This window comes from Oryctolagus cuniculus, chromosome 7 (assembly GCF_964237555.1).
Source record: "Oryctolagus cuniculus chromosome 7, mOryCun1.1, whole genome shotgun sequence".
NCBI lineage: Eukaryota > Metazoa > Chordata > Mammalia > Lagomorpha > Leporidae > Oryctolagus > Oryctolagus cuniculus.
The window spans coordinates 41,289,946-41,313,248 of record NC_091438.1 but is presented as its reverse complement, the minus strand read 5'-3'; the positions used below and the strand labels follow the sequence as shown (position 1 = coordinate 41,313,248).

Sequence of the window (23,303 nt, the reverse complement as noted above, 5' to 3'; positions counted from 1 at the left end):
AAAGAAGAATATGTTGCATTTACATGATATGATTCAGGGAAGAATTATGTACAACTATATGCCAAATGATATAACATCCACACATTCTGCATTAATGTCTGCTTTTACACTAGTGGCACAATCTAAACTTCTCATGTGTCTTTCCCTTTAGTAAGACTTGAATGAGAGGAGGCACTGATGGAAGGAGATATCTAAAGGTGAATGTGGAAAGATGGTGGAAACTGCTGCTCCCTCCAAGTGCATTTTGCTTTCATAAGCCTCATTATCTTGCTGATTTTTAGTTACTGGGCAATGGATTTTGTAGGTGGCAATTCAAAGCTAACAGACAGAGCAACACAAAAGAATAGTTCAGTCTCCAGGAGAATTGGAATTTGCACTCTTGTTCTATCTGAGGTGTGGAGTTAGGACTCAGTTCTCTCTCCACTCATAGCCACTGATTTACACAGTGCTAAGGGACTAAACTTTCAGACTGAGGGAATGGATGCACAATGGGAAGAGACGGCAAATCCCCGAGAGGAAATGCACTGTAAGGTGCAAGGAGCCTGGCATGGTGCTTCCGAAGTTGCAGCAGCATTAGTGGGAGTAGAGCTTCTGAGGACAGCCTGGTGGCTGGTGGCCTACACCTGCCTACAGCCAGGTATGTGTTTGCCATCTGGTGGCATGTGTTTGCCATCAGAAGGAAGCAACAGAGGACAGGGGCATCTCCTACTCCCTCCTCAGGGGACCTCAAAAACTCTCTTGCCAAGATGAAGGTGAGTTGAGAGAGCTCAGCACCTCAGCAGAGGCTAGGATAGGGGAACAAGGCTGGTGGGTACAGCCAGGAGTTGAGGCCAGCATCTGTGACTTAGCTGCTAGTGATGGGGACATCAGTGCTTTCTGGTGAAACTCAGCTACTGTGGTAAGTCGAAGATTAGTGGAGGTGAGGGTGACCCTGTAGTGTGTCTCCAGAAATGGAAACATCGGTGGGCTTCAGTCAAGACTGATTTTTTGGATGCCTGTAAGACATTCCCTAGGGACTTGTAGAAATACTGGCTGAAGGAAGATGTGATGCTTTGCAAGGGGCCTGTTTCCTGATGAACCAGGGCTCAGAGTTGTCAAGATTCAGAGATTAATGCTAAGAGGGTTTCATTTGTTGCTGGGGCTTACGAGGTGCAGTGATAACGGGGAACATTAGGGTTTCAGAATGAAGCTGCGGTCTTTGAAAATTGTTTCCTTGTTTTCACTTTTGTCATATTCAAAATCCAAGATAATGTAGAAAGATTTTTTTGAATAGTTATAATTAGGGAAACATTAAGCAAGGTATTTATACAAAGGAATATTAAGCAGAAATCAAAGCAAATGTACTATAGCAACATGCAACAATATGAGTGAATCTTTGAGCGGCAACATTTAGTGAAAACTCTTAAAAATTTTCCTACAACAAAACTGTATTTAACTCATAATTTTAAAATAATGAATATAAAAATATACTTTTAGAAAAAAATGAAGATATTTAAAATGTTCATGGAAAATGGAATTAAAAGATGCTTCTTTTGGTACAAAAATGTTTGAAATCCATGTATATAAGCAGTCTTAAAAATTTCCTGAAAATACATATTCTGAAAACACTATGCATGGATTTCAAAAATTTTTATACCAAATAAACTTATCTTTTAATTTGACTTTTCCATTAATCTTAAAATTTTTAGCTTTTTAAAAAGATTTATTTATTTGCAAGGCAGAATCACAGAGGGGAGAGAGAGAGTGAGAGATAGGGATTTTGAGAGAGAGAGAGCGAGAGCGAGAAAGTGATCTTCCATCTGCTGGTTCAATTCTCAAATGGCCACAAAGACTGGGGCTGAGCCAGGCAGAAGCCAGAAGCCTGGAACTCCATCTGGGTCACCCATATGGGTGGCAGGGCCCAAGCAGTTGGGCCATCTTCTGCTCTCTTCACAGTGCATTAGCAGGGAGTCGGATTGGAAGTGGAGCAGCTGGGACTTGAACTGGAGCTCATATGAGATGCTGGTGTGGCAGGCTGTGGCTTAACCCACTGCACCACGATGCCAGCCCCTTGAGGTACCTTGTCATGTGGGTGAATTGATATGATATAACGAGGAGAGTAAAAGGAAAATGGGCATAAGGTTTAGGAGGATGTTTACATCAGGTGGAGTGAGGCAGAATTAAAAATGGGAGAGTCACAATGATTAGATGTGCTAGGTTATTGGTTTGGAGTAAATAGGTGTTTATAAACAGAACTCAAGCTGACTAGCTAACTAAGTAGGAATGGATTGTACATGAAAAATGAAGAGACCATGTAACTAAACAAAGCTTACAATGAATACAAATCTTTGCATGCTAAGTCCTTGCAGTGGGGATGGAGAAGTCACATGTTAAGTTAGATTGCTAGGCCGGCGCCATGGCTCACTAGGCTAATCCTCCGCCTTGCGGCGTCAGCACACCGGGTTCTAGTCCTGGTCGGGGCGCCGGAGTCTGTCCCGGTTGCCCCTCTTCCAGGCCAGCTCTCTGCTGTGGCCATGGAGTGCAGTGGAGGATGGCCCAAGTGCTTGGACCCTGCACCCCATGGGAGACCAGGAGAAGCACCTGGCTCCTGCCATCGGATCGGTGCGCGGTGCGCCGGCCGCAGTGCACTGGCCACGGCGGCCATTGGAGGGTGAACCAACAGCAAAGGAAGACCTTTCTCTCTGTCTCTCTCTCTCACTGTCCTCTCTGCCTGACCAAAAAAAAAAAAAAAAAAAAAAAAGTTAGATTGCAGAGGCCAGTGCCGCGGCTCACTAGGCCTGCAGCACCAGCACCCTGGGTTCTAGTCCCGGTTGGGGTGCCAGATTCTGTCCCGGTTGCTCCTCTTCCAGGCCAGCTCTCTGCTGTGGCCCGGGAGTGCAGTGGAGGATGGCCCAAGTGCTTGGGCCCTGCACCCGCATGGGAGACCAGGAGGAAGCACCTGGCTCCTGGCTTTGGATCGGCACAGTGCGCTGGTCGTAGCGGCCATTTTGGGGGGGAGGTGAACCAATGGAAGGAACACCTTTATCTCTGTCTCTCTCACTGTCTAACTCTGCCTGTCCAAAAAAAAAAAAAAAAAAAAAAAAAGTTAGATTGCAGAAACTTTAATTTAATGAGACATTGAGGTAAGTTTTCACCATCACAGGTGGATTTGGTTGGGAATGTTATCCTACAAGTAGAGAAATGCATTTCAGATAGAGCCACCTCAAACTCTTTTTCTTTAATTGCTTTCAGTTGGTAGGAAGAGCACAACATACACATTAACACATTAGCAATGCCACTATCAGCCACACAAGAAAGCAAATACAATGTTTGGAACAAATTGTTTATTTATTTATTTTATTTTTTTGACAGGCAGAGTGGATAGTGAGTGAGAGAGACAGTGAGAAAGGTTTTCCTTTTGCCGCTGGTTCACCCTCCAGTGGCCGCCACGGACAGCGCGCTGCGGCTGGCGCACTGCACTGATCCGAAGGCAGGAGCCAGGTGCTTCTCCTGGTCTCCCATGGGGTGCAGGGCCCAAGCACTTGGGCCATCCTCCACTGCCTTCCCGGGCCACAGCAGAGAGCTGGCCTGGAAGAGGGGCAACCGGGACAGAACCCGGCGCCCCAACCGGGACTAGAACCCGGTGTGCCGGCGCCGCAAGGTGGAGGATTAGCCTAGTGAGCCGTGGCGCCAGCCTGGAACAAATTATTTATATACACACAGCCCATGAAGAGTTTTCAGTCACACAGATCCAATGGTGGTGACAGTGTCCTTGTGACCCAGGCTAGACCACCCTCCTCCTGTGTTCCACAGCCCTAGGAGCTGAGGCCCCCTGTTCCCTGTGGGTCTCCACTGTGAGAAGAACCCAGCACTTGCTCAGATGCTACCCCTTCTGTCCCTCTGGGACACACAGTCAGGTCTACAGGAGGTTGGAGGACCTTCTGCCAAGCCTTTGTTCCTTGCAGCCCAGGCTGGAGGCGTCTGCAAGTCTGGGAGGGAGCAGGTTGGAGAGAACTGGGAGAACAGCGCAGGCTTTCCCCCTGAGGGATGTCTGTGCAACGCTCTGGCAAGGGCTAGTGCCTCAAGGCTGCTGATGCACTCAGGACGTTCTCATAATTGTCTGTAGCATCTTCATGGGCACTGCCTTTCCTGCTGGACTTCTCGGCACAGTCATCTGTGTGTGCCTTCAACTCGGAGTAAATGACTGTGGGTTCCTGGTGAAACCCACACAGGTAAGTATCTAAACACAGATGCGAAGGAGAAGGAGGAGAGAAAGACAGGGAATGTGACTCACCATAACCTGGTGGGGCATCCTCGGTGAATCTGCTGTTGGATGCAAGTAGCAAAGTATTAAACTGTGGGAAATAAATTCCAACTTCTAACAGCATTGCATTCCCGGGCAATCTTTTTTTTTTTTTTTTTTTTGACAGGCAGAGTGGACAGAGAGAGAGAGACAGAGAGAAAGGTCTTCCTTTGCCGTTGGTTCATCCTCCAATGGCCGCCGCGGCCGGTGCACTGCAGCTGGTGCATTGCGCTGATCCGATGGCAGGAGCCAGGAGCCAGGTGCTTTTCCTGGTCTCCCATGGGGTGCAGGGCCCAAGCACTTGGGCCATCCTCCACTGCACTCCCTGGCCACAGCAGAGGGCTGGCCTGGAAGAGGGGCAACCGGGACAGAATCCAGCGCCCCGACCGGAACTAGAACCCGGGGTGCCGGCACTGCAGGCCGAGGATTAGACTTTTGAGCTGCAGCGCCGGCCACAGTAGCATTTCTCTCTTGGTGTCCATAAGATTTTTTACCCATTTCTCCCCTTCAAAATTACAGGCTCCCTGATCATATGGGCTGAGTTTTGTCATTCCCACCTCTTAATAGCTTACCTAATACCTAATAGAAGGTTGTTATTTAATGAATGTTTACTGACTGTATAAATAAATGAAAAAGATGCCTGGCAAAGATAGAAGAGAAACACATTGAATTTTCTTTCTTTTTTTAAAGACAGAGTTGCAAAGAGAGAGAGAGGAAGAAGGATGGGGGGGGGGAGAGAGAGAGAGAGAGAGAGAGAGAGAGAGAGAGACTGACTCTTCTATCCACTGGTGCATTCCCCAAATGGTTGCAACAGCAGAGCTGGGGCAACAGCCAGAGCTGGGTGGATCAGAAGCCAGGCTGTGGCGGCCATTGGAGGGTGAATCAATGGCAAAGGAAGACCTTTCTCTCTGTCTCTCTCTCTCTCTCACTATCCACTCTGCCTGTCGAAAGAAAGAAAGAAAGAAAGAAAGAAAGAAAGAAAGAAAGAAAGAGAGAGAGAGAGAGAGAGAAAGAAAGAAAGAAAGAAAGAAAGAAAGAAAGAAAGAAAGAAAGAAAGAAAGAAAGAAAGGAAGAAAGAAAGGCTACTGTCACAAAGGATCATCACTTAATCCAGGTAGGAACACAGGGAGGGGCGCTAAGAATCACATGGGATTCACAGTAGTGCCTGAGTTGTGTATTGGAATGTGCACAGGGGTCACCAGCTACAGTAGGGCAAGGATGTATTAGGACAAGTAAGAAGGACATATGCCAAAGCATGAAAATGCCAAGTTCAGTGTGGTTGTAGGAAGGACATCGATGTCGGAATGCAAGGTTGGCAAGGGTCAAGCTTTGGAATAGAGAAATTTTCATGGCAGTTAGAGTAAACAATTATGTGATCCGTGGGCACCTCAGAGGGATTGTGTAGGAAACATATTGTTGCAAGGTTGTTGGGGAACAAGTTTAAAAGTGAGATCAGGTAGGAGAATTATAATTATCTACACACTAGTTTATAAGAGGTTTAATTTAGCAAATACTGTTCATCACTCATCCAATGAGTATTTTAAAGGGGCCTATGGTTTTTTAAGCATTGTGCTAGATACTATGAAATATTAGTGAAAGAGTCACACTTTCTGTCCCCAAAGAGTCTATAGAGCAATGTGACAGCATGAATAAGTTAGAGGGTATGGACAGATGATATGATTGGTAACAGAAGGAACAGGCGATGCCTTCCATATTGGATTCATATTTGAAATGACTCTGATCAAGGACACTTTGCTTGCTGGATCTGATAACACTTTCCACCTCACTTATACTTGTTTGAAAGACAGCTCACCTGGATTTTTATTTGCATTCTGAGTGATCCAGATCTGGGAATAAACCAGGTCACTCTCTCTATGATCTACTGCAAAGAGAGGAGAAGAAATTATCATTGACTGTAGTCAAGAGTCCCGCATTCTAGACCTTCTTCCCCACCCACCGAGTTCATACCCCCTTCTATATCCAATATGATGCCAGGAAGGTCACTTTAAAACTGGACATGAGAGGCCGGCGCTGTGGCGCAGCGGGGTTAATGCCCTGGCCTGAAGCACCGGCATCCCATATGGGCGCTGGTTCGAGACTTGGATGCTCTACTTCCTATCTAGCTCTTTGCTGTGGCCTGGGAGAGCAGTAGAAGATGGCTCAAGTCCTTAGGCCCCTGCACCCATGTGGGAGACCCGGAGGAAGCTCCTGGCTCCTGGCTTTGGATTGGTGCAACTCCAGTCATTGTGGCCATCTGGGGAGTGAAGCATTGGATAGAAGACCTCTCTGTCTCTCTGCCTCTCCTCTCTGTATAACTCTGACTTTCAAATAAATAAATAAATCTTAAAAAAAAAAAAACTGGGTGTGACAGGTCTACCCACTGGCTCTACTGCTCCTCCTTCCCTGGCACCTTGGAGCCCTCTGCTCTTAGGGAATGCTCACCATTATACACAGGCTGGAACTCCATCATGTCTGGTGGCTCAGAATAGGAAAGCTCTTGGGGGTGTATGTTGGAGGTCCTGGAAAAGGAAGGCTCTTGACACTCATTGGGATTATAATTGTGACACAGAAGAAAGATATATGGATAAAAAGTGTCATTATGCTCTTGGAATTGCATTTGCAAAGCACATTGAATTGTTAAAAACTTTAAAAAAAACCAAGGTGTGTGTGTGTGTGTGTGTGTGTGAGAAATATATGTGGGTTACACAGAATCTCAAAGAAAGAAATCAGTATTTAGGAAGTACAGCACAATTCATAAAAAAATACTATGGTTGCTTCTGCATGGCTCTTTCAAGAACACATTAGAAGTAGTATGACAAAAGATGGAGCATTAGGGGTTAGGTTGGTCACAGAAATTTCAGGGGGAAAGCTGTAGAATCTCAAAGCCCCTTTGATAGGGTAAAAACTCATATTTGGCTAACTTTCAAACTCATTTGCAAAGATATGTACACACTTAAACATCAATACATAAAGACTTGTGCATCCCCACAGAATTTGACTTCTGTCTTTACTAATGATCCTTTCAATTTTCTACTTCATAGTATAATAACCTGCATTTCCTGTAAGATACCATGAGGACTCTTTAAGAAAATTGAGTTTTCCCCAGTATCATTTTCATCTGCATTTAATATTAGGAATTGAACAGTTGCAGCATTCCAATAGTCATTTCCTAAATGAGTGTGTGAATGAAGGGATGAGGGACTCAGTGAACTGTAGCATTGTGAGGATGTTGTCAGTAAGACATCAGTGGTCAATTTTCTACTGGAGCACATTTAAAGAAGCAGATAAATGAACACAAATAGCTAATAAGACGAATTCTCTGTATAAATAGACTGAATGAGAAGCATGCATAATGTGAATGAAAGTGTCCTCCTCACCACAGTTTTGGATTTCATAAGAATGTTAAAAATATTAAGAGGAAGTCCATGCAAATCTTTTGAAAATAGACATAACTCCCTGTTCTTACATTGTGGCTCTAAATAAATCCTGGGAATGTTGGCAGCACAAGAAGCAGAGACCTCACCTGGATGTGCCAGGGGCAGAAGGTCCTCCTGGAAAACAAGCAAGGGGATATTGATGGTGAGCCAGTGAGGATGAGCTCTACTGCAGGATGCTCCACCCCAGAATCAGATGCTTTTCAGGTCTCAGCTATGGCAAATCTCTGGGACCCACCAAGCTCCACCAGCCCTGCCATGTTACAGGCAAGGCAAATAGGGTCTTAAAAGACATTTGCAGAGTTACCCTTATTCTAAGTCATTTTCCAATCAGAAATAGCTATTTAAACAACACCTCTAGTTGTGACTGGGTAGCAAAGTGAGACACATTTGTGTTCAACTCTGGGTCAAGTGCTTCCCCTACACTCCACTCCTTTATCCTAACTGTAGTCTGACAAAGCAGAAAGAGGGAGACAAGGCCTGGAGAGGCCAGGAGGGTGTTGAAGTGGATACGGATTCTTTTTTTTTTTTTTGACAGGCAGAGTGGATAGTGAGAGAGAGAGACAGAGAGAAAGGTCTTCCTTTTGCCCTTGGTTCACCCTCCAATGGCCGCCACGGCTGGCACACTGCGGCCGGTGCACCAAGCTGATCCGATGGCAGGAGCCAGGTGCTTCTCCTGGTCTCCCATGGGGTGCAGGGCCCAAGCACCTGGGCCATCCTCCACTGCACTCCCTGGCCACAGCAGAGAGCTGGCCTGGAAGAGGGGCAACCGGGACAGAATCTGGCGCCCCGACTGGGACTAGAACCCGGTATGCCGGCGCCACAAGGTGGAGGATTAGCCTAGTGAGCCGCGGCGCCGGCCAGATTCTTTTTTTTTTTTTTTTTTTTAAGATTTTATTTATTTTATTTGAGAGTTAGAGTTACAGACAGTGAGACAGAAAGACAGAGAGAAAGGTCTTTCTTCCCTTGATTCACTCCCCAAATGGCCGCAATGGCTGGAGCTGCGCCAATATGAAGCCAGGAGCAAAGTGCTTCTTCCTAGTCTCCCATGTGGGTGAAGGGCCCAAGGACTTGGGCCATCTTCTTACTGTTTTCTCAGGCCATAGCAGAGGACTGGAAGAGGGATAGCAGGGACTAGAACTGGCGCCCATATGGGATGCTGGCACCGCAGGTGGAAGATTAACCTACTGTGCCATGGCACCAGCCCCAGAAGCGGATACAAATTCTTACACCAGTATGAACCAATGAGACTAGGCTCAAGCCCCACTTTCTCTATCAATGACCCCTGCAAACCCATTCCAGCAACACTGGACTGTGTGTCATCTACATATTGATCTTTACACAACTCTTTTTCCTTTTCTTTTCACCTGGCTAATCTCAAGTTATTTTTCCTCCTCCTGAGCTTTCCTTGAGGTCAACTGGCAGCTGGACTAAGTGGCCTACTCTCAGGAACATAGAATCAAGTAATGTTAAAACCAACACATTGCATTGTGATACTCTACTTCTATACTTGCTTCTAATTCTCTCGTTCATGAAAGTATGTGCTTCTTGAGGCTATAAATCTTGTTTTTATTTCTTTTTCTTTTTTAGTATTCCCAGTAGCATGTCTACCAGTTAAAACTATCCCATAAAGATTTTTTTAAATAAATGAAAAAATATGTTTGTATTTTGAGGACTAAAAAATGACAAGCTGACGGTTTTATAATAGTTGTCTATGTAGAAGTCTAACCTGGAAGCCTACTTCATCACCCTTAACAACAAGGGAGTTTTACAACATCACCAAGGTACTAAAATCTTTCCTGTCTGCCCAGTTCAAGCCTCCTTCTAGTTCCCATCTTTGTCAGTAGCCCTTTAAATCTGTACTCCTGAAGGAAGATGTGTGAGGTTTTTCACCAAGTTGGGGTCTGAATGTTTAGATTATATGCTTGATTTCCAGTAGGAACCCTGAGAAAGAGAGGACAGAAGTCTTTGTTCTGACAGAGAGGAGTTGCCATGTTAACAACACAGTGACGGTAGTGGGAGCAGGGGATTCATAGGGAAAGTAAAGGAATAGTGATTCCAACATCTGCAGTCTTGAAACCTTGCAACCCAAAGCACTGGAAAAAAAAAATCCATACATTCAAAGATTTATGAAAATATTCATGGATTTTAAAAAGCAGTAATAGAACAGAGGTAACAATTACAACCGATTCCTTGCTGAAAACAATGCACTCAAGTAGAAAGTGAGAAATACCTTTGAAGTACTGAAAGAAAAAGAAACTGTTAACCTCTAGAATTCTAGGTCAGTAGAAATGTATTTCTTGGCCAGCGCCTTGGCTCACTAGGCTAATCCTCCGCCTTTGGCGCCGGCACACCGGGTTCTAGTCCTGGTCGGGGTGCCAGATTCTGTCCGGTTGCCCTCTTCCAGGCCAGCTCTCTGCTGTGGCCAGGGAGTACAGTGGAGGATGGCCCAAGTGCTTGGGCCCTACACCCCATGGGAGACCAGGAGAAGCACCTGGCTCCTTCCTTCGGATCAGCGCAGTGCATCGGCCGCAGTGCGCTGCCCGTGGCGGCCATTGGAGGGTGAACCAACAGCAAAGGAAGACCTTTCTCTCTGTCTCTCTCTCTCTGTCCACTCTGCCTGTGAAATATATATATATATATTTCACAAGGGGGCCGGTGCCATGGTTCACTTGGTTAATCCTCCACCTGTGGCGCCAGCATCCCATATGGGCACTGGGTTCTAGTCCCAGTTGCTCCTCTTCTAGTCTGGCTCTCTGCTGTGGCCTGGGAAGGCAGTAGGGGATGGCCCAAGTGCTTGAAACCCTGCACCTGCGTGGGAGACCAGGAGGAAGCACCTGGCTCCTGGCTTCAGATTGGCATAGTTCCGGCCGTAGTGGCCATTTGGGGGGTGAACCAACAGAAGGAAGACCTTTCTCTCTGTCCCTCTCTCTCACTAACTCTGTCAAATAAATAATAAAAAATATATATATTTCACAAATGACAATTATTTTTTTAAAATTCACTTTAGAGATAGAGACAATAAAAGGTAAAAGAGATATTTTATTAGTCTACTAATAACAAATGCTATTTCAGAATCTATGATACTAATGGAGACAAAATTGTAGCAAATGAAGTCTAACAATCATAAGCAAACTGAGCAGACCCCAGAAGTGCAAGGCTACTTCAGTACTCAGTTTATCTTAACAAGAGATGAAAAAGTAAACCATGTGATTTTCTCAATACAGAAAAATTCTTCTATGTACATCTATTCTTATAAAAACTCTCAGCAAATTAGAAATGCTCAGGCTTCCTCAGTCAGGTAAAAAGCATCTACAAAACCCCCATAGGTTAACATAATACTTAATGCTGAATGGCTGAATTCTTTTCACATAGATCAGAAACAGGACAAGAATTTCTGCTCTTCTCACTTTTATTCAGCATTGTACAGGAGGTTGTAGCCAGTGCAAGCAAATAAAAAAAAAAGGGAAATAAGGTGGAAATGGAAGGAGTCAAACTTTCCTTATTAGCAAATGTGACCATCTATGGGGAAAAATCTGATGAAATCAATAAAATAGGTGTTAGAATTAAGGACTGAGTTTAGCCAGGTCTCAGGATATAAGATTAACAAAAAATTATATTTCAACATATTGGAAAGAAACTATCAGAAATTGGATTTTTAATCTTATTTCCAGGATTGTCTACTAATTTGATCCAAATTTTACCATATTTGACTGATATTGAAGTAACTCTTAGAGCTCATGACTTACACCTAAGACAATTATCCACTTTTTGTTATAAATAGAGGGCTTATTTTTCCTCCCTTTTGTTTCCAGTAGGATTTGGAACAGTGATGTAATAGTAAATACTTAATTTTCTAATTTTTAATTGGAAACGGAACTCTAATGTCAAACACATGAAGCTGAAACCTCATTGAAAAGTTTGTTCTACATTTTTGTTAGTGTTGCCTATAGAGTGACTGTGGGTAATACAACTGAGCACCTAGGACTTGGAAGGGTGTAAGTGGCCTTCACACACCACACAACTCCAAATCATCGTAGCAGTGGCAAAGTCACAACATCAGAGGGTAAGACACAGACACTCACCCGATTTCCTCCGGGTCCTGAGGTGGAGCAGCAGAGCGGTAGCAGAGGCAAGACCAACGATGAGTCCCCCACTGGCTCCTGCCGTGACGAGGCCTATTCTGCTCTTGGAAGCACCTGAGTAAGGAGATCCAGGCCTGAGTTCCAGGGGCAAAGACTTTGGATCTAGGCAAAAACCATGCAGCTGGGGCTAGAGATCTATCAAAGAAGGTATCTGTTGAGGTCTGATCCATTTAAATTATCTCCTACAATTTCTAATTTTCATTACAATGGTACTTGAAGGGTGGTTGCCAGCAGCTAAGATTAAAAATTTGTTCCCTTTTCTTCCCTCCATAAAACCAGCACAAGCTCCAGAAGTCTCAAGCCTTGGTGTGCATTTCCAGAAATTCTTTGACTATGGTAGAATCTGTATAACCTGTTGGAGAAATATTAAACTGAACATAACTAACTTTTAGCCCAGGTACCATTAACACACCTGTGAAGTTGAATGTCACCACCTCACTGCGCTGGGCCCCCAGGCCATTGTCAGCCTCACAGGAGTAGTTTCCAGAATGTGCTGCTGTCAGGGAGAGGTTGAAGGTGGCTCCTCCTCCAGTGGGGGCTGAGCTGTTCCCCAAGGTGATGTTCTCGTGATAAAACCAGTACAAGATTGGAGGAGACCCTCTCGGGGCCTCACAGTGCAGCTCCACCACGTCTCCCACCATAGCCCAGGCCCCAGGGACCACGAGGGTGAGGACAGGGCGAGACACTGGAACTGCAAGAGGAAAAGCAGGTCATTGGCAATTTTGCTTCAGGGTGTATCTGAAAGAACCTAATATGAAAACATGCAGTGAAATTTTAGTAGGAAAATAGACCTGGATTTGTGAAAACCTGGGCTTAAATCTTGTCTCTGCCCTTTATTAGCCAGGATTTTGATTTTTTAAAAAAGATTAATTTTTTGAAGTCTCAGTTTATTGCTCTATAAAATGGAGCTAATAATAAATGATGGTTCAAGTGATTGTATTAAGAACCATGTATGTAAAATTTTCAATTAATCTGAGCTATTATTACTGACAGAAATAGTAACTGCAATAGTTTCATTTCTGAATATTCTTACCTCTGAATATTAGCTCTAAGACAGATACTTCCACAACGATATAAATTGAGGCTTGATTATTGTCTACTCAATTACCTTCCTTTATTTTTCTACATAACAATTTGCACTATCTAACATCTGTCTGTCCATCCATCTATCCACCTTTCCCTCTATCCATCTATCTGTGTGCCATTCACTGTTGCATTTCTAGTTCCTCTAAGGGAATGTAACTTCCATCATAATGGAGATTTACCTGTTTGTTCATTGCTATATTTCCAGCTACTAGAGCTTTCCCTGGATGTAATAGTTGCCTAATAATTGGTCATTAAGTGGATAACTGTATTGATACAAATTGGCACAAAAGTAGCCAGAGGCATCACGAATAACAGTGATATCTATTTTAATTTAATACTTATGGAAATAGAGTAGTTAAGGAGAACAGGAAACCACAAAAGTGGAATGTCAAATGTGGATGGTCAGATTGCTGGTTCTGCCAAGCTGTGAGGAAATGAAGAAACCTGGATGAGCCCCTTTGTCTGCAGGACTGAGTGCTTCATTGGCAAATGAGGCTTGGTAAAGATTTTCAACTCTGCTTTGCATCAGAGGTTGGGTAAAGGGGAGTGAGTGCAAATGTGGAGACCATTCAATGAATGGCAATTATCAGACTTGACTTGAGCCATCTGCTGGCTGCAAGAAAGATGGTACTTGCTGTCTCCGTGTAAAGATGTCAAGTCTTGATGTTGGAAGTGTAGGCTAAATTGAAATGACCAGTTTGGGTTGTCGCTTCTGTGTACCCTCTGCAATACAAAGCAATCTGGACAATATGAAGAGAGATCCAGGGATTTTTTGTGAATCTCAGTGTGCCTTCCACCCACACCTCTGAGTTTTCTGCAATCTGGGAGCAGATATTTTCAACTTCTTCCTTTATGTGCCTCCCTCCAGGGCTCACCAAACTTTGGGTTCCACAAACACATTCCCCTAAAATCAGAGAATTATTGTAGGACTAGAAGAGGCCATGGTTATCAATGCCAGTGGTCTTCAAGGTAGGGTGCAGAGTATCTCATTGGGTGTGAGAAGATATGAGAATGTTTAAAAGTCTTTAGTTTTGAGCTTGAAATCCAGAAAGACATTCTTTTCCTAATTCTTTGCAAATATTTGCATTGGCATCCTTGCTTAGGCAATATGCTATACCTTGTGCTGGGATAGTTCAGGAGTTTCTGGGAAGGTAGGGGGCCTCCATGGTGTGGAAGGGTGGGCAGTGATATCTTCACTTGTATTTTTACTGTCAGCATGTTAGAAATGGTTACTCTTTCAGTTGGCAACTTGATTGTTTTCGCAGATTAATTTAAATAAAATCATTTTACTGCATTGTAATTGTTTTCACAGATTAAATAACAGAATCATTTTACTGCATTGTAATGTGATTGGGGAATGTCTACAAACCTTTTAATATCAAATGAAAGTTGTTTAATTATTTTGTATTAAATTTATAAAAAGAGGAATTAAATGTACACCTGAATCAAGTATTTTTTTTATGAAGAAAGACTAGTACCTATTTTTGGTGATTTTTTTTTTTGGTGATCAGTGGCTATAAGAGTTCATGGAAACAGTATTGCAAATAGTTTGTAATTCTTCCAAGGCTTGAACCATTTTTTTGTAAAGTCAGACTAACAGTATTTCCACTTCCTACTTACTTTACAAGAATAGCTGATGACATCAATGAAACTATAAATATACCAGCCAAGTAGCGATGAATACCTTTACATAATTAGTGCATGAGGTTGAATACAATCCCATCAAGGTTGCACGTACCAATGCCACCTCACTAGTCCAAGTGATCAATTTCTGTTCACAATTGATCACATTGATAGGCCTAAGAGTCAAAGGGATCACACAAACAAGACTAGTGTCTGCTAATACTAACTGATAGAATAAAAAAGGGAGAGAACTATCCAACATGGGAAGCGGGATACACAACAGACTGATAGAATGGCAGATGTCCTAAATAGCACTCTGGCCTCATAATCAGCCCTTAAGGCAGTCGGATCTGGCTGAAGAGCCCATGAGAGTATTTTAGGCATGGAAAGCCAAGACACTCTGGCAAAAAAAAAAAAAAACAAAAACAAACACCTAAGTGAAAGATCTCTGCTAGTGAGATCCAAGTGGAAAAAATAGGGCCATCAAAGAAGGAGGTACCTTTCTCTGAAGGGAGGAGAGAGCTTCCACTTTGACTATGACCCTGTCTGAATAAGATTGAAATCGGCGAACTCAAAAGGCTTCCATAGCCTTGGCAACTCATGACTAGAGCCTAGGGAGATTACTGATGCCATAAACAAGAGTGTCAAATTGTCAACAACAGGAGTCACTGTGTACTTACTTACTTACTGTACTTGCTTACTCCTCATGTGGGATCTGTCCTTAATGTGTTGTCCAATGTGAAGTAATGCCTTAACTAGTACTGAAACAGTATTTTACACTTTGTGTTTCCGTGTGGGTGCACACTGATGAAATCTTTACTTAGTATATACTAAATCGATCTTCTGTATATAAAGATAATTGAAAATAAATCTTGATGTGAATGGAATGAGAGAGGGAGTGGGAGATGGGATGGGTGCCAGTGGGAGGGAAGTTATGGGGAGGGAAAGCCATTGTAATCCATAAACTGTACTTTGGAAATTTATATTTACTAAACAAAAGTCAAAAAAAAATAAAAATGAGTACCACAGATCTGAAAAAGCAACAAGTGATATTATACTTTTACTTGGATGTATTGGTAAGATAGCTTTTTAAGCAATAATCATTACGGAAACCAATTGAAATAAACCAAGCTCAGAGCCAAACCTCAAGTAACTCTACCACAAAAAGTAAAGTACATTTTTCAAAATTAAATGAAGCATATTCAACTATAAATTTAGTTAGATTTTAAGTCAAAGATCTTAAAATATTGTTCATTTCTTCCTTATTTAATTTATACTTATTTGCTTCCTTTGCCATGTATGTATTTAGTACAGCAGTACATGTATGATGAGGTTTAAAAAAGTTTGTGGGAAATGAACTTAAAGGTGCAAAATGTTTAAATCCAGGCATAGGGGGTCCTCAAAATTTTGATGGACAATGCTTACTATGAAAAAACTACATAGGTTTCAAGTGTTTTGTGCCAAAGTAAATTTATCTTTTAATTCCATTTTCCACAAACATTTTGAAGTACCCTTTTGTATATAAATTTAATTAATAAATAAATAATTGGGGAGCGTGTTCAACATTTTTGCCTGAGAAAGTTATGAGATCAAGAATTGTTGAACCTCCATGATTTACTTGCCTCAATTACTTTGTAAGTGAGGAAAGCAAGGACAACATTAGTGAAGAGGCTTCCCTAACAGAATATTTTCTTGTGCAAAACTAGAGTACTACTTTCAGAACACTGTCTAACATTCCCAGCTCTAATAGTGGACCTAAAAGCTAAATATAATTTAAGTGGGCCCATTGAAAATCACTGTTAACCAAACATGATAATTGTTCTAATAATTTAGAATCCTGAAACAGCAAGTTAATGGCAAAATCCATGGATGGTATGGATTTGAATCACCGGGAGTCATTGGAACATCTCTTTTATTTTACCATCTGCTTCTTCTTTTTTTTTTTTTTTTTTTTTGACAGGAAGAGTTAGTGAGAGAGAGGGACAGAGAGAAAGGTCTTCCTTCCATTGGTTCACTCCCCAAATGGCCGCTACGGCCGGCGCACAGCGTCGATCCAAAGCCAGGGAGCCAGGTGCTTCCTTCTGGTCTCCCATGTGGGTGCAGGGCCCAAGGACTTGGGCTATCCTCCACTGCCTTCCCAGGACACAGCAGAGAGCTGGACTGGAAGAGGAGCAACTGGGACAGAATCCGGCACCCTGACCGGAACTACAACCGGGGGTGCTGGCACCGCAGGCAGAGGATTAGCCTATTGAGCCACGGCGCCGGCCTGATCATTTGTTTCTAAACAAAGGAACTCAGAAGTAAGACTTTCTACACCATATTCATTATCAGTGATTGCTGAATCATCATATATCTGATATGTTGGAAAGTCTTTGTGCTTAATAGAAAGACTGTGTAGGCTGTATAACTATCCATGACAATGGCAGAGGAAATAAAGTACAGGTCTGAGTTACTGAATGTGTAGTCATAAGGAAGAATCCCAGAGTTTGAAAGTAGAGGCAGAAGTTTGCTGTGGTTTCACACAAACAAATAGTTCAGTCTAGCTCTGTCTGTGGGAGGACGTGGTCTGCTGCTGGCTCTTAACTGCTGTGAACGTATCTTGCTTACCTATGACAGTGAGACTCACTCTGTGACTGCGCTGGGCCCCCAGGCCATTGTCAGCCTCACAGGAGTAGTTTCCAGAATGTGCTGCTGTCAGGGAGAGGTTGAAGGCGGCTCCTCCTCCAGTGGGGGCTGAGCTGCTCCCCAGGGTGATGTTCTCGTGATAAAACCGGTACAGGATTGGAGGAGACCCTCTCAGGGCCTCACAGTGGAATTCCATCACATCCCCCACCACAGTCCGGGCCTCAGAGGCCCTGAAGGTGAGGACAGGGCAAGACACTGGTACTGAGGGAGACAAAAGGGCTGTCAGAAAAGGAGCCCAACCCCGTGACAAGTTCACGACACTCTTCAAGGAGACTAGAAGTAGATACATCCATGGGTCATTTCTGTTCCCCACTGACTACACTGTCCTCATCCAGGAATCACAAGCATTTCCTAAAGTCAAAGAAGTCTTCTGGGGTAATTTTGCTTTTTGCCACCCCTCAGTCCTTTACTCTAGGGGTAAAGTGTTTTCAACTCGTATCAGCCATCTTTGGACGGCTCTCTTGGACAGCTTTTGAATCCCCACACCCCTGTTCCTTTATCTCCCCAGAAGTTGCTCACAGCTGATGGAGAACTTAGACCCTGGCCTGAGAACTCACTTCTCACGGTGACTGTAATCCACTTGCTGAGGATTGGAACGTGATTGTTGTCAGCTGCACAGTAGTATCTCCCAGCATGGTGCTCCTTCACAGCAGGCACCTGCAGCTCTGCCAACAGGGAATGCTGGGTCTTTCTGCCCAGACTCACTGTTCCGTCTCGATGCCAGGAGAATGTGACGGCCCCTGTGCCATTGGCCACTGAGCAGATAAGGACCATGTCTTCTCCTTCAGTCAGGTTCCCCCCATGGGGCCGGATCTCTAGATTCACCTCAGATACAGGGATTCCTGGGAACACACAAGATGGCATGTGAAGGCACCAATGACAGGAACCACGAAGTCCAGGAGAGGATTGATGCTGCCATGAATAAACCAATAGCAGCCATAGGCAGGGGTCTAAGGTAGGAAATGGGAAATTACAAATGGAGCAGCATTACTCCCCACTCCCACAGCAATTCTCATCTTTGGGGAATGTGGGCACCCAGGTCCACCATCTTCCTAAACTGAATGTTGCCCGCAGTCACATTTTACAGGCATTTATCTCCGAGGAATCTCTGATGCAAAGACGGGCCACAGAATAAGAGGAAGCAGTGGAGATGTTACTTCTATCTGAAGTGACCTTGCTCAAAATCCAAACCCTATCCAAACCCTTGAAGACTTCTGCAGCTTCACCTCCACGTCCCCACATTCTTCTCGAACTATTCTAGTTTATGCCCCCATTCCTCTTTCTCCGGTATTTTGTAAGAGTTTAGGTCAAGAAATGAAAACACCATACAGCCTCTAAAGCCAGTAGGGTTTCTTGTTGTCTGTGTACTCATGAAAGAACATCTTTGTAACCCTCACAGAGCTGGGCACCCTGCAACTGATGGATAACTATGACTGACTTGTATGGAAAAGAATGTTATAGGAAAGTTAGGTGAATGTTGAACCTGCAGGAAGGCTGGAAGCCCCTCTCTGTCATGTCCACCCAAGAGGCAGGCGATATTCTTGTTCTGCTCTCTCTGCCCCTACCAGCTCTGACCCTGTAAGAACAGCCCCTTGGACACTCACTCTGCACATGTATCTGGAATCCTGGGCTCTTTTTGATGATGTTGTTGTTTACTGCCTTTGCCTTACACCAGTAAGAGCCTGAGTCTTCCTTCCTCATCGTGGGGATCTGGAAATCTGGGGAGCTACTCCAGCCTGGTTGCAGGCCCTGGTCATCTCTGTAGAAGTGGAAGTGGAGCTGGACATCTGACTTCTGTGGATGGACCTGGGTCTCACAGGTCAGGGTCATTAGACCCCCTTCGGTAGGCTGAGTGGGGCTCGCTGTCAGCACAGGCTGTGGAAACAGCTCTAGAGAGAAGAACACAACCATCCCCAGGGCAGTGAAGTGCAGAGCTCCTGGAGAGAAACACCTGAGGTTTTTTTTTTTTTTTTTTTTTTTTTTTTTTTTTTTTTTTTCTGACAGGCAGAGTGGACAGTGAGAGAGAGAGATAGAGAGAAAGGTCTTCCTTTGCCATTGGTTCACCCTCCAATGGCCGCCATGGCCGGTGCGCTGCGGCTGGCGCACCACGCTGATCCGAAAGCAGGAGCCAGGTGCTTCTCCTGGTTTCCCATGGGGTGCAGGGCCCAAGCACTTGGGCCATCCTCCACTGCACTCCCTGGTCACAGCAGAGAGCTGGCCTGGAAGAGGGGCAACCGGGACAGAATCCGGTGCCCCGACCAGGACTAGAACCTGGGGTGCTGGTGCCACAAGGCAGAGGATTAGCCTATTGAGCCACGGCGCTGGCAACACCTGAGTTTTTAGCACAGACTTCAGGCGTTGGGGAACCATGCAAGTGGAGCCCACTGCCTCCATGACTGGCCCTTCAGAGGCTTTTCAGGAAATCCCCACTGATAAGCCCCCTCCCTCAATTCTCACCATTTCCCCACCAAAACCTACAACCCACAAAAGTCCAGCCATTACCTTGAACTTGGATGTTAAGAGGTGTTGAGGTTTCTGTCCATGAAATTATGAATGTTTGCCTTATAGCAGTACAATAGTATTTACCATTGTCCCTGGAGACTGAGTTTAGTGTGATGCAATCTGGGTCGTTATTGTCAGGAAGTCGTTTATAATTCTTATAGTACGCCTTCTTACTTGTCTTCTCTTCTTTTTTCCCCTGGCATCTCAGGACTACGTCATCTCCTTCAAAGACAGGGTGTGAAACCTGCAGAATCAGCCAGTCTGCAAAGAGCCGAGAAGCACGCTCAGTTTGTCCCCTGGTATTTCTTTTTTCACCCTCATTTCTGCCCAGGAGGTGAGAGCTACAACCTTTACATATCTGCAAATGTCCTCCACCAATGTTTCCACATGACCCCAACACCCAATTCTTCTTTGCCCTAGGAGAGTGAATAATTTCTAGAAAATGCCCTTGAGAAATTCCCCCCACAAGCACTTAAGTAATAGAGGAATTTTCTCCCATACATCTCAAACCTTTCTTTGGCCTGAGTCCATTTTTGCCAGCTAGCTCCTGGCATGCCATTGCTTCTCTGGATGGAGAAAATGGGCAATACAGCACCATGCTGCTGCCCTAGCTCCTTATTTTCCCCTCTGGAGTCAGCACACCACACACACCCATGCCTGTTTACAACTCTGCAGTCCCTGAATTAACCCAGCCCTCAGATACCCTGCCCAGTGGCTTGACTTTCCTTTCCTCACCATCTGAAAATTCCAAGTGCACGGGGTCACTGAGGGAAGATCCTCGTGTTTTGCATTGGTAATATCCAGAATGTTCAGTTTGGATCTTGTTAGATTCTGTTTTCCAGACATTCCCATCATGATACCAAAATACATCTCTCGAGGCTGGGGAATGGAAATCTTTGCATATGAGAATCACTTTACTGCCTTTGAAGGTCGTGGACCATGGGGGATCGAGGAGAAGGGCAGCCTTTGGAGGAGTTCCTGCACAGGCAATACGAAGATGAAGGCAGATAAATAGGAGGTGGACACAGAGCAGGGGAGGGCTCAGCCTTGCAGCTGGGAGTTTCCTGGAGCTAATCTCAGTCAGAACTAGAATGAGAAATGTCCCTGGGGAAATATCTGGGACACACTCTATTCTTCCTCATCCTTTGCTCAGCCTGGTCATAGTCAAGCAATCCTGGGGATAGATCTCCAGTTCCTGATATGGGCTCAGCAAAGCTCTCAAATGTGATGGGTAGTTGAACAAACACCATGAAGGTCTCAGAAGGTGGGTTGATTCTGAAATGCTCTTGTCTTACACATCTCTGTGAAGCCGGCATGTGCATATCTCAGAGGAAGTTTCTGAACTCTAGAAAACCACTTCCTACTTGGCTGATAGCATTTGATGATCAGACTTTTTTTGTTTGCTTGGTTTTGCACTCACTACTTTTAAACCTTGGTAGCCCGAGATTCTATGAGAAGGAAACTTTTCATCTAGATTGGACACAATAATTGGGGACTATAAAGAATCTGAATGGAAGAGGATGAGCTGCTTGAAGGATCTGACTGATAGGCCCAGAAGTTGAACCGTGGCAGAGCCCTGCACTTCTTTGGGAAATGAATAGTTCACTGTAGCATTTTCCTCTGAGAATTGGAGTCATTGCTATGTCCTGTGGTGGTGGCACTAGCTTGGATACATGCAGGGAGAGGTCTAGGGAACAGAGGAGATCAGATGTGAGGTTCTCTCAACATCAGCTTCCTACTTGCGCCCTCCCCTCAAATGCTCCCTTTCTTTCTACACTCAGACGTCCTGGACTGAGAAACCTGCAGATGGAGAAGTGAGAGGAGAGTCTGTTGCCCAGCATAAGAACAGGCATGACTCCAGTAGCAAGCTCACTGGTGTTGGCGTGTCCCTGCAGCCTTATTTACAAGGTTTGGGATGGGATATGCTGGGAGGAGACCCGGAGGATCAGAAAGAAGGGGAAACTCACCCAGTTGTTCTCTTCCAGGAGCTGTGAGGGAGCCAAGATTCAGAGATTCAATTAGACACTCTGGGAAAAATTTTCCAACAGTGTAACCACAATCATTTCTTCAGTTTATCCTTTCCAGTTTTTCTCCTGTTCCATACCACTCACAACCCATAAAAGCAAGAAAAAGTAGAGTGGAATTTGTTTTACAGCAATGGAATGCCTGGAACCCTGGCTCAGTGCTCTGCTGTGGCTTGCCTCGCTGCTTTGTAGCACGTTCCCTCCCTCTCTTCTCTAGCCTCAACTCAGCAGTGCGGAGACAGGCAAGGACTCGGAAAGAGGGCATCACCTCCTCTCAGTTCTTGGGATTCCGATGGTCTCCCTGACCTTTTCTACCTCAAGTTAAATGTTGATTTAAAACTTTAGAAACAGTCATGTTTCTTAGTAGATCTTCCCTCAGGTGCCTTGGTTTTGGAAGTAACTTTCTCTGAAAAATTATTTCATTTGAGGCCGTTGCAAAGAGGGACATAGAGTTGAGGGTTCATGGAGAGAAAAGTCCAAGTTTCCCAGGATTTGAGCATGTGTGGGAAGCCAAAGCAGATTCTTGGCTGGCTCTGAAGTTGTATTCAGGGACTTTCGGTTGTCCTGGGACCCAGTTCTGCTCATTTCCCATCTCTCGCTGTCTGTCTCCAAGCCCTGAGTGGAAGCAGAGAAACCAGCTCCCTGGCTATTCCCCCGGCTGACTTTAGAAACCGAGACCATTCCCCCGGCCTGGCCCGGCTACTCACCCAGGATCAACAGCAGCAGCCACAGGAACATGGGTGCCTGGCCTGGCTGAGGGCTGGGCACATTCATCTCACAAAAGCTGGGCTTATCTCTCATCCAGGAAGCAGGATAGGAGGTTGCTGCTCAGATAACACCTGCAAAATTAGAAAGCGGAAGTGGAAGAACTTAGTATCACATTATACTTTGAGTTCTGAATATATGAACAGGGCTGCCTTTGTACATGATGTTTCTATTACCCCCCCCCCCCACCGGAAGCTGTGTATATTTAAAATGTTGGGGATTACCTCCCAATGGTTCAAGTCTCTCCAGAGAAACTTCTGCAGGTCAGTGCCTGAGTTCTCTGAGAGTGCCAGGCTGTGGATTGGCTAGTATTCATGCAGCTGTTTCTTCACCTTTCAAATGGAAATCCCCTGTTCCACCTCGAATTCACATAGCCACTGGTTCCACATGAGGCTCCTCACATGGGCGTATCTGATGAATGTGGTGCCCTGCTATGTGTTAGCACGAGTCATACACATCAGGTTGTCAAAGCAGGTGCAAAACCCTTTTTGACGTTTACATAATGGGCATGAACTTTACCCACATTTTCAGATTAGCAAAAGGAGCTGTCCCTAAGTCCCACCCACATCTGTGCAAATCAGGAGCCAGATGAAACCCACCCTATTTTTAAAGCCAGGGCCATTCTCAAACAGGCTTTCACTAATCTTGCAATTCAGAGGTCCTACCCCATTCTTTTCTGTTTCAGGCCCTGTGTGCATTTTTGTTGTTGCTGTTTTCTTTTCTGGTTGTCATATCTGTTATTATTTTCTTGCTTGCT

The 23,303-nt window shown here is 44.6% G+C and overlaps 1 protein-coding gene across 6 annotated transcripts; it reads right to left on the bottom strand.

The window, feature by feature from the left end:
* Positions 1–3,671: 3,671 nt before the first annotated feature.
* Positions 3,672–22,981, bottom strand: FCRL3 (Fc receptor like 3). 6 transcript variants are annotated; one of them, XM_070077494.1, is made up of 14 exons: positions 22,771–22,981; positions 22,489–22,620; positions 21,725–21,745; positions 20,493–20,735; positions 19,758–20,018; positions 18,860–19,144; positions 17,813–18,097; positions 17,178–17,456; positions 12,274–12,552; positions 11,802–11,915; positions 7,806–7,833; positions 6,725–6,801; positions 6,096–6,164; positions 3,672–4,219 (listed from the first exon to the last, which is right to left on the bottom strand). In XM_070077494.1, exons 2-14 carry the CDS (start codon positions 22,580–22,582, stop codon positions 4,053–4,055), a joined length of 2,202 nt encoding a protein of 733 aa, XP_069933595.1. In that variant the 5' UTR covers positions 22,583–22,620; positions 22,771–22,981; the 3' UTR covers positions 3,672–4,052. The 6 variants fall into 6 exon arrangements, with proteins under 6 accessions (XP_069933595.1, XP_069933596.1, XP_069933598.1 ...); XM_070077495.1 differs by having other exon boundaries at positions 6,096–6,161; XM_070077497.1 differs by having other exon boundaries at positions 19,842–20,018.
* Between the last annotated feature and the right edge of the window lie 322 nt (positions 22,982–23,303).